The sequence below is a fragment of the Apium graveolens genome, chromosome 11, assembly GCF_009905375.1.
Source record: "Apium graveolens cultivar Ventura chromosome 11, ASM990537v1, whole genome shotgun sequence".
Lineage (NCBI taxonomy): Eukaryota > Viridiplantae > Streptophyta > Magnoliopsida > Apiales > Apiaceae > Apium > Apium graveolens.
This window is the reverse complement of record NC_133657.1, coordinates 165,544,769-165,556,876: the sequence shown is the minus strand read 5'-3', so window position 1 is coordinate 165,556,876 and position 12,108 is coordinate 165,544,769. Positions and strand designations below refer to the sequence as shown.

Here is a 12,108-nt window from a genome sequence, read left to right as displayed (position 1 = left end):
CTATAATGTATTTTTTCTGCTAAATCTAAACTCTGAAGTGTTGTGGCTGCAAAAGCCAGAAAGTATGCAGTGTCTGGAGTTAAACAAAGATTCTATTCTGTATGTATTTGCAGTAATTTCTAAATGAAATTATTTTTAGATTTGAGCAATAGTAGTAATAGTAGTTTCTGTATTAACATTTGATTTAAGCTAAATAGGCTTCATTTAGCAGTAAAAATTCTGAAGTAAAACCATGTGTGATAAAACTAAACTATCATAAGGTACATAGTACAAAAAAATTAAGAATAGCTTGACCTTACAATATGAAAATCCAGCCTAAATCCTTTTATTATGAATATCAGTTCATATCGTTTCCTGTCCATGCACCATTAAGCATGATCCGGGGTAGCATAAGGAGGAGTTGGCGCAGAAGCCACACGACGGCCGCGCTCTGACCTGCTGTTTTCTGCAAATTTAACACTTCCCTGATGCATACCCTTCTGCTTCTCATCTTCAGTCCACTCAGAAACATAGTAATGTTCTTCACTACCTTTAACGACATCTCTTGATGGTGGAAGAAACATACTACCCCACTGAGGAAAGTGAACAAATGCCACAGGCACGGTGCAAGCTACTATCATAATTCCCATGTATGTTAAGCCCATTGCTGTCGATAACTGTGAGCTCGTAAAGAACAGAAGCTGTGTCAATCCTGACCCAAAATTCCCTCCTGCACCGGTCATACCGGATATAATTCCTAAGGATCGACGTGAAATGAAAGGAATGATGCCAAAAGTGGCGCCGCATGCAGCTTGAACTCCGACAGAAAAGATAATCATCATTGTTATAGCAATTGGAAGGGAATTAGAGAGGCCAAGGAAGATACAGAACAGTCCTCCTAATGTTTGTAGTATCCAGAGAGTCCACAGCCTTCCCCTCATTCCAAACCTTCGCGCAGCCACATCCGAAGCGTATCCACCAAAGGGGCGAGCCAGAAGGTTAGCCATACCAAATGTAGCAGCAATAATGCCAGCAGTTTGGAGTTTTAGATCAAATCTGTCACAGTGTTGGACATTTCACAAGGTTACTTTAAATGATAAAAAAATATTATTATTCTAAATATTAATACAATATAAAAAAGAACAGTACCTGTCAAAAAAGTATTCAGCAATGACATTGTCAGTCGACAATTCCACACCCATAGAGTATCCATACAAAAGGACAAATATCCATGTTCTGTAATTGGTGATAGCATACCAGAACACCTGAACATTGAAAAGAACACAAGTCAATTATTCAGAAACGAACAATTTGAACAGGTTCTGAATTCAGAACTCGTATTAAAAATGTTACCAAGGAATTGTTGGAAAAACTTAGAGAAAAAAGAAGACACCTACATTTTTTTTTTTGCAGAGAACTTGTACTGCTATATTTCTTGTTTTTTTTCCTCTTTCTTTCTGTAAAACTCAAGATAAACTAGCCATTATATAGGCTTTACAAAATATTAAAACTAACTACTACTAAAACTAACCACTACTAATTAATGGGTAAATTACATGTCCATAATTTACTCCATAACTCCACTAGCCCACTACTAAACAATTCTAAAATAATATTTTTCTCTAATAATTAATCTATTGCTAAATATCAAATAATTAAATAAACAAATAATTAATAACTAAATTTAAGATTATTCCAACATTCACCCCATAATCTTAAATTTACGAAGCACTTTCTCTTCGCCTGTGATGCACTTCTCACCACCATCAATTTTGATGCACTATCTCATCAAAAACACTTTGGAGCACTTTCTCTCCAAAAACACTTTGGAGCACTTTCTCTCCACAACTCTAAAGGAGTGGTTCTCCCTCGATCAATTGTGCCATCCTTTCTTCATCATTCTGAAATCTACAATTCTTTGCCAGATGCCCATATTTTTTGCATTTGTAACATTGTGGCTTTCCTTTGTACCAGCAGTCTTTTTCTTCATGTCCCATCTTATGACAATGGTTGCATTGAACTTTGTTACCTGTGCCTTTTGAGGATGAACCTTTAGCTAATAGCAGTCCCTCATTTTTTCCTCCAATTTCTTCCTCCCTCATTGATCTCTTGCTTTTCTTTTCTTTTCCACCTATCATTTCATCTTGATACTTCACTAAATATATATGGAGAAATTTTTAATGCCATTTGAAATCACACATAAATACTTAATATATATATATAAATGTATGTATTTTTATAAAAGTCTCACAAGCCCTAGAACATATAGCTCTGATGCCATGTTGGAAAAACTTAGAGAAAAAAGAAGACACCTACATTTTTTTTTTGCAGAGAACTTGTACTGCTATATTTCTTGTTTTTTTTCCTCTTTCTTTCTGTAAAACTCAAGATAAACTAGCCATTATATAGACTTTACAAAATATTAAAACTAACTACTACTAAAACTAACCACTACTAATTAATGGGTAAATTACATGTCCATAATTTACTCCATAACTCCACTAGCCCACTACTAAACAATTCTAAAATAATATTTTTCTCTAATAATTAATCTATTGCTAAATATCAAATAATTAAATAAACAAATAATTAATAACTAAATTTAAGATTATTCCAACAGGAATAAGGTGTTATCCAAACTAACCTTGGAGAATTTATCTTTCGAAACATCACCCTTCTTTTGTAAAGTACCTAAATTCCCATCAGGCAAGTCTTGACCAAGTGTCAACACCAAGATCCCCATGATCACATGAAGCCAACCAGGGATGAAAAAGGCGATCCTCCAGGCAGTGAATGGAGTAGCTCCTGCACGTTGGATCATGTCGTAGAGAAGAGGCATGAGCAATTGAGTTGCTCCTCCGCCCATGTTTCCCCATCCGGCTGCAGTACCATTCACGGTGCCTATAATCTTACCATTGAACATGGTGCTCATCCAATACTGACACGTAACAAATGTCGCGAGGGAGAAGCCAATCATGAACCTGACAGCTATATAACCGCTGGCATCCGCCACAAATGACATACAAAACACAGTTGGGGCTGTAAGCATGATGACAAATGCACAGCCATATCGCGGTCCCAAAAGATCACAAACTGCTCCCATTACAAGCCTAGAGAAAATGCTGCCAGACACCGAAGCCACTCCAGCATTTCCAACATCCCCTTTTGTAAGGTTGAGATTATCGCGAATGATTGGGACTAGTGGAGCAGCAGCAAATGTGGACACAAAACAGGTAAAAAAAGAAATCCAAGAAAGATGAAAAGTCCTCATGTGAGGATTGGCAAAGGAAAATAGCTTGAACGCTTTAGCCTTGTGTTCTGAATCAACTGGTAAATCAAATTTTGCTGTTGTATCAGTTGGTACCATCGGTGAAGCCACTGCGAAAGCCAGAACAGGCTCTCGTCCAGTGACTCCATGCATTGAGCTCCCTGGTGATCCTTCAATATCACCCATTTTTCTTTAATTACCAGTGCTTGATGTGATATAAAGCTTGAGAAAGTTAGTGCATTACTCTCAAGTATTGTTTGAAAGGATGTTCTGGATATTTCTTAAGATGTCTTGCTTTATATAGGCCTTCATGGTTGACATTTTAAGTTTCTGATAAACCCTGTATAAGCCAGTGAAGCTTACCAATGGTTGCATTATGCAACATCTCTAATATAATAATATCATAAAATAACCTAGTTTTCCAAGTCAAATTATGAAAAGTAGTAGCCTCATCAAGCATCCCAAAGGATAGGAATGTTCAGTATAGTAGATATAGTATATTTTTTGTATTATGATTACCATTATATAGTTTTTAATCCATGCACATGTCTGTGGACTGTGATTATGATAAATGTTCTTTCAAAATTTGCAGCAATCTTATGTAAATAAGTTGTTCCTAGTATAGTCAAGTTGATGAAGACAAAAATCATTTGAGATAAGTCAATCTTAACCTTTCATGGGGTCTAAAAGTTCAATTGAAGCAACAATTATTTATCTGTGTATATAATAATCTGGTCATCTGGAAGTGCAGGGGACAATGCCGTACTGATTATATTTTAATCTCTTAGTACTATTCTTATCAGCAGCTTTCATGTATTAAGAACAGATGACTGTCATATCTTAGTTGATCTAATAGCTTATCATTATCATATTGGCCTGTACATAACATGACTCAAATAAAGAGTCAATTAAATTTAAAATCCAGGTTTTGATGTGTAGCTGCAGAGTTTTGGACACATACAAAATAATGCCAGTTGAAAATGGTGGCTCGTCAGCACCTTCTGCGTAAAAATAAGTTCTGGTTTTTCGTAGGGAACCAGATCCAGAAGTAAGTAAATGGAATGTCAATAATCTTAAGGAGTGTGTGAAAATCCAAACTCCTTGAACTTATATTGATCTCTTATAGGTTAAGAATTTAGCACTAAACGATTGATACCCCGAGTCTTAGGAGTCGGCATTTGCAGGGTACTAATTTCGACGCATACGTGTTCATGTTAGAGCATGAGGTGCTAAATCAAGTTCATTGACAACTCATCAATAATATTAATATACTATTGCCTTGTCTTTTAATTTTACTTTTGACAGATCTTGTCAAAATTTACTCCAATAATTAACATTTATAATTGTCAAACTATTTAGTTACAAGTATAATTAAAAATAAATATGAAAGTACATGTCTTTATTGTTGGGTTTCAACCCAATATGATTAATTGAGCTTGGTGTTAGATAATTATTATCATAATGGAATGAATAATATTTGTATGCATAGACAATAATAGTCATAATCGGATTAGATAATAATTATATGAAATGACAATTGTATGGATTGACAATTTTTATTGTAATCGGATTAGGTATGTTATGTTGGTTAAGTTTTGGATGACTATATATACATAGTCATATTATGTTTGATAGGTATGCTTAATAATGTAGTCGTCTTAGGTATCGGTTGGAAGATGTTTGAGTATTGATTGGCTCAAGTATTAATTTAGGAAACCATTGAGGTATTATATATTGATGTATTATTGATTATTGTTTGGATTAATAATACAAGTTGGGACGTGGGTTTTTCCGCGTCATTCATATTTTGTATGCGTACTCTATATTAGTAGAACTGAATCTCGAATATGTGTGTGTGTTTCCTCCTAACAAGTGGTATCAGAGTCGAGGTTCGGGTTCTTGATGAATTGGGCTGGAGGAAAATTAGAGGTTCAATTGGTATGGTGGAGTATGTTAATGGATTTGCTGGAAAAGTTACGTGCGGTATGGCAGATGACTTGCACCATGGACCAATTCATTCGGACTCGAGATGGAAGATGGACGGGATCATTGCAATAGTTTCAACACTTTGATGAATAATCAACCAGGTGATGAATTTGGATGATGGTCGTGATGTTCTTCAAAAGAGGCCGAATGACTTTGAAAGCAAGGATCGATTGATTCAATGGTGAAATGAGACACTTATGGTTGATGCACAAGATTTTTTGGATGTATATGTCATTATGATGAAGAACAATAGTTTGGAGTTCACTATACGGGTTTTAGTGATTCTAAAAAATTAGAAGAACGAGATGAATTGATTCTTGTTCGAGGGGAGGCATCGGAGAATGGACGTTGATATTTTGATGGTTATTGTTCAATATGATCTAGAGTATTAGATTGAAGGGGGGATTGTTGGGTTTCAACCCAAGATGATTGGTTGAGCTTGGTGATAGACAAATATTATCATAATGGGAATGGATAATAATTGTATAGGTAGACAATAATTATCATAAATGGATTGGATAATAACTGTATGGATTGACAATTATTATTGTAATCAGATTAGGTATGTTATGTTGGCTAAATTTTGGATGGCTATACATACATAGTCATATTATATTTGATAGGTATGCTTAAGAGAAGTAGTCGTCTTAGTTATCGGTTGGGAGATGCTTGAGTATTGGTTGGCTCACGTATTAGTTTGATAATTATTTGGATTAGTTATACAAGTTGGGACGTGAGTTTTTCCACGATATATATGTTTTGTGTGCGTACTCTGTATTGGTAGAATTGAATCTGGAATATGCGTGTGTGTTTTTTCTCCTAACATTTATTTGGATATATAACATTGTTTTCGTTTTGGCAGCGTGCCAAAAGGTGCCAAAAATTAAATACTTTGGTTGGTACCCTTAACCATCCAATGGGGAGCCAACAAGAGTGTTATGCCATATCACGGCACATGACATTTTGACATTCTTTTTAGCACCACCATTGAAGATGCTCTTAGGTTGTTCGAGAAATTTCTATGGTTGGAAGCAGGGAAGCTCGGTAAAAGCTAGCGCTAATCCTCGCAACTCGAAAGGAACGTTACACGAAAAATCCTTTAATGCCTTAAATCCACAAGACAAACCTTTAATCCACAAGTTTTCTTGAATTCACAAGAAATATAAGAGAAAAACACTTAGGTTTTAAAATGTAGATCATTTGTTACATAATAAGATTGTGTATGTAGGGATAGAAAATCCTAAAATAAAATAAAAACAAATCCTAATTAAAAATAAATTGTTAGGTAATGAATTACACACAGAGGGGGGGGGGGTGAATGTGTTTTTGTGTTTTTATGCTTTTCTTGAAGTTTTTATGGTTGTGAACAAAGTAAATTAAATCTTGCAGTGAGATGTGTTAATACTGAAATTAAACAAGCAATAACAGTCAACACAAATATTTCAAAACTCACTTAATTTTATATTAATATTAAGAATGTTTTGCTACAAAATTTCTAGGCTCTTTGTTGCTAAAAAGCTTAGCTTCTTCCTTGAGGGAATACAAGATTTTTCTGATCTAAATTGTTACATCTAACAAAGGACCAGTGTTAACTTTATATGATAGTTAACTATTGGTTTACACAGTGTATAATAAGATATGCTATTCACTTTAGTAAATTGTCTCTAATCATTCCATTTTAGGAAAAGTATATCTTCCATTTCTGGCTTAGCATATCTTTGCATACTGTGTTAACTTTGATCTTTCTTTGTCAGTTAATCTTCACCCTTGATCTTGCACACTCTTCAAGATGTTTTTTGTAGACTTGTCAATTCAACTGGTTGGATTGTTTGTTGATTGTTAATCTTGGATATTGAACTGGTCTGCACTTTGTACTTTAAGTTTTACCTCGAGATCTCCAGTTTGGTATATAAGAGCTTAACATCTCGATAAGTATATTGGCTTATCGAGATCTCTCATTACTATATAGTTGATTTGACTTATAGAGTTCTCTATAAGAGAACTTAACTTGTCGAGATCTCTCATCTTCATATCTTCACTTTGGCTTATCGATATCTCTGAGTTCTCTAGTGACTTGTTGACTTGTCGATAACTCAGATTTCTCTAGTGATATTTGGCTTGTCGATAACTCGGAGTTCTCTAATGAATTTTGACTTGTCGATATCTCTGAGTTCTCTAGTAAAATTTGACTTGTCGATAACTCAGAGTTCTCTAGTGATATTTGACTTGTCGATATCTCTGAGTTCTCTAGTGAAGAAATGACTTGTCGATATCCCCAATCTTCATGTCTTCAATTTGGCTTGTTGATATCTCTGAGTTCTCTAGTAGCTTTCCTGAGTTCTCTATAAGTCATTCTGGAGTTCTCGAATGACTTCTCTATAACACTAAATCTGTGACTTGTAGAGATCTTGACTTAGAACATTTTTCTCAAAACAGATTTATTCAACTCCAAGCTTCTTCATAATTCTCCTGAGGCATGATCTTCTTGATCTTCTTCCAGATAGAATTCTTAGGCTTGATACTGTTTAAAGAAAAAGACTTCAGTCTGCTATTTGACAATTTTAAAGACTTTAAATGTTACAATACAAAATGCAAACTAAGATTACAATACAACTTACTTAGGGTTGTCAATTTGACTTAGTCTTGTTATTATTCAGGCATGTCTTGAACAACATAAATAATAATTAAAAACAGCGTGATCATGGAGTTTTGAGTATGAGCATGCAATATCTACCATCCATATTGTTAAATTTATCTACAATCCATAGTAAAAAGCTATTGTTAACTTTTCCACTATTGGCATGTTCATGCAATCCTGCGGCGGCGTGATCATGTCATCATATATTCTCATCAGCATGGTCACACAATACTCAACATATATCATGTCTTTGGTCTTGTCGCATTCATCACACCCTTAATATGCACCAAAAATCCTCCTACATCAGACTCCTCCACTTCAAAAAAATCGACCTCGAGTTCTCACCTAGACAATGAACTACATTTTATTTCTCCTTATAATCTCTCCACGTTGGTATATTTATAAGAAAACACGATATTAGAATTTTATAAATGAAATTCCCGCTAAGATTAAAATATTATGAAAATAACACTTGAACTAATGCAACCGCATTTTTGTTACCCACTGCCGATTTTAGAGATTGAACCAACTTCAACTTTTTTGAACCCATTACTTGTATAAACAAGCACCACAAATTTAAAAGAGGGATTCTAGACACTTATATCGTTCAATGGATAAAAACATGCCCTCCATCATTGTCAATTTATTCTCCCAACTTTTGTGACATAAATTCAAATAAAAATGATATGATCTATATATTACTAACTCACCTGAATCCACATCAAATATATCATAAAATGTAGTATCTTTGCACTTCGAACTATCAATGTCTATCATATAATTTTCACTTACGGTAGTGACAACCAGTGACTTATTCCAAACAATAATATAGGGTGCTAGGTAAATTTATGAAGTCAGCTTGATTTTATCTACCGTATCATTGAAATTAATATTATCCTGATATTGACGATTCACAACAATCCCAAAAATTTGGAGACTCACCTTGCATACTGTATGAGTTAAGCTTTGATATCGCAAATTATTCACCAATATATAAGTTTCTAAGGATAAATTTGGTACGCCTTTAACATGTAGCTCGACATCATTTTCATCTTCATAAACATCATCGAGATTTACTTGCTTTCTTATCCATCCTCGTTATTTTCATGTTCTTTAATTACATGAATTTCATCATAATCCGTAGACAGACGATTTTTAAAACTTGCTATCTCATAATATTCTCCAACTTGTTCCACTCTTTTCAAATGGTTTTTCATATTAACATAATCAAACTCAATCGCGTCTTTATCTCATACATTCAACAAACTACCCAAATTTGGTTGAGGACTTTTATATATCGAACACATTCTCAACATGATTCGGTTAATAATATTGAGCCGTATTATCTTCTTATTTACAATCAATATGTATCTTAGACTCATAGCCCTCTGGTAAAAATCTCTATATCATCAATTGTTTCATCATCCATGACAAAGTTGTCGCATGCCTATCAAATAATGATATCTAAAAAATCCTTCTAACAATTAATTAGGTAAGTCAGAGGCGATCTCATAGAGACAAAAGTACCAATCACTAGTAATTCTTGACTCGATTTAACTAATCAAGTAACACAATAAAAATCGAGAGTTTGTTTAACTAAAATTATACCTAAAGCAAAAATGTTGTATTAATCAAATAACTAAAAACATCTAGAATTAAGTATCCCCACTAGCATTAATCAAAGCAATTACGATTTCCTGCCCCAATCAGTCATATACTACTCAAGAGGAAAGACGCGCCCTATAAAATACCAATAACCTCTCTCGCATATTAATTGCTACTCTAAAATACAATCAATCATATTTTCATGGTATCATGTAATTTAGAGACGTTAAACACATCATCTTAACTTCCTAACAATCCGTTCTACCTATTTTCATGAAGAAATTCATGTTCTTATTGGATAAATCACAACCACTTATTTCTCACTTTCGTTGATAATTATATATTGGTTCAAACAATACATATAATCACGTCTAACATATAATTGTTATTTAAAAATAACTCAATAAGCAAGGACATGTAATATAACTAACTTGGGGGATTGGGAAATCACACATCAATCATAACTAGGGTTCAACTTAACCCTAGACTAAAAATCTACTCACTCGTGACTAGATTAACAAAACACATAAGATAAGAACACATAATTGATATTAATGAGAATAGAGAAGAAAACCATCAATCTTTTACAAAAAGAAAAGTAGTAATCTCCGTCTCTCTGTATATGTTTATCTCTCTCTCCCCCCCCCTTCTCCCCCCATCACCCCCTCAGTAACTCTGGGCCGCATAAGTTTTAATTTGATATTTGGATCATTGTAGAATGAAAAAAAATCCGTTATCTTCACGTGGACTATTAAATCATCCAATTCAAACTTCTGGAACTCAAGATATGACCCTAAATAATAGGATGCTCATATGACCCAATTAAAGAATTGCAGCAGTAGATTATTAGTGGGACTAAGATGATCTACATGAATTTTTTTCTTAATAAAGTAAGCATTTTTCTTTTTGTAGCATACACATTGAAAGAAACTGTTACTGTTTTATTTTTTGGCTATAAAATTTTAAAATTTTGAGCTATTTTAATGGCTCATTAGGTTTTTGCTTTGAATTTCCACAAAATAAATAGTTGTGTCCCTTTATTTTTGTTCAAATATTAAAAATTATTATTTAAGAAATGTGTTGTCTCTTCATACATTACGGGGAAGAGTACCTTGTTACTACACTATGTCGATGTAAGAACTAATTCTACTAGAGTATATAAAAAAGAAGTCAAACAGTATGCTTATATAAAGTCAATTAACAATTTTATTTATTGTTTAAGTTGGCTATGAATTTTTCCTTTTCACTTCATTCAGGCTTAGAATGGTACTTGTTTCAGTTTAATAAAAAATTAGGAAAAATCCTTAAAAATACTGCTACAAGAGAATTTGGTTAGGTAGAATATATCATATGTAAGTCATGTTATAATCTTAACAACTAAAAGATAAAAGTAAAATATTATTATAAGTATTAACAACTTGCCAATATAATAATATATATATACAAGTATATTAACATTCTAGTTTATTTACGTTAAAATACTTGCATTTATTTATTTTAAATTCCAACTTAAAATTACTCAGTAAAATCATATGCAATATCAAAACTTTTTGTCTCATCCCATGTTCACAGGTTATCTTCTAGTAGATAAATATATACCTTAAAATAACTTGATTTAATAACAGATGCATTGTGGAGTTTGTCTTTTGAAGAATGATTTATAATACCAACTACCATGAACATAAAAAATTATTTATTGCCGCTTCTACTGGTTTCTTTGAAGTATTATGCTTTTACATGCACACATGAGTTTAACATATTACAAAAAAAGTAGCTAAATGATTGGCTGCATTTTATGTCTCATTTCATTATTGTAATGTTCATTCCTAACAATTCTAACCACCTTGACACAGTCATCTTCATATGAACTTATATAATTTTTTCATGTTACTATGTGATCTCTCAAAGCATATATTGAGGAAGAATAATATGACACAAAATCTTCGAAAAGTGTCATGAGTAAAAAATCCAGATTGAGATCACTTCATCATATCCAGAGGTATCTTTTTTGGTCTAGACTCTTTTGATGTTTAAGACATAAGTGTTTAATCTTCTAGATAAAAAGTTTTTCTCGATTTACTTTCCTTTGATATGGAGTTGTCATGTACAGGCACTTTTGTCAAATAAAATGTGACTACTCATCAGCCGCCATTTTATTATGATATTAGTCTATTTATGATAAATATGAATATTATTTTTATTGTATATAATATATATCCGTTGTCCAATATTTTTTGCTTCTGACTTATAAGTTAAAATTCGTTGAGATTACTTATTTCGATATGATATCGTAGTTTTGCGCAAAACAAGGGCTTTTAAGCACTTGATGAATGAAGAAGACATTGAGAATTTAAAGTTGCTTCAAGTGTTTAAGTTAAAATATTAATAAAATTACATGTACTATAGTCATTTAACTAAACCTAGAAAATTTATAAATCTCTGATCATTTTATGCCGCGACAACTACAATTTATACAACAAAAGCAAGGAAAAAATGGATATTGAGAAAGTCAGATTATACAGTCTTTCTCTCATTGAAAAGGTAAAATTTTAAGTTTAATCGATTGTAAGTTCAACAGATGTATAATTTATTTTACAAAGTTCTAATCAAATTTCTACAATGTAAATAATTT

The 12,108-nt window shown here is 32.9% G+C and overlaps 1 protein-coding gene across 1 annotated transcript; it reads right to left on the bottom strand.

Moving 5' to 3' along the window:
• Positions 1 to 235: 235 nt before the first annotated feature.
• On the bottom strand, positions 236 to 3,505 carry LOC141696839 (high affinity nitrate transporter 2.4-like). The gene is made up of 3 exons (XM_074500962.1): positions 2,624 to 3,505; positions 1,129 to 1,244; positions 236 to 1,035 (listed from the first exon to the last, which is right to left on the bottom strand). The coding sequence occupies exons 1-3, from the start codon at positions 3,431 to 3,433 to the stop codon at positions 369 to 371; spliced, it is 1,593 nt and encodes a 530-aa protein (XP_074357063.1). The 5' UTR covers positions 3,434 to 3,505; the 3' UTR covers positions 236 to 368.
• Between the last annotated feature and the right edge of the window lie 8,603 nt (positions 3,506 to 12,108).

What these genes read in the sequence shown, in the direction of transcription:
- LOC141696839 (XM_074500962.1), bottom strand. Translation starts at nt 3,433, where the DNA reads ATGGGTGATATTGAAGGATCACCAGGGAGCTCAATGCATGGAGTCACT. An exon ending in CGAAAGATAAATTCTCCAAG is followed by an intron (nt 1,245 to 2,623) that starts GTTAGTTTGGAT and finishes TTCAATGTTCAG; the next exon opens with GTGTTCTGGTATGCTATCAC. An exon ending in GCTGAATACTTTTTTGACAG is followed by an intron (nt 1,036 to 1,128) that starts GTACTGTTCTTT and finishes ACACTGTGACAG; the next exon opens with ATTTGATCTAAAACTCCAAA.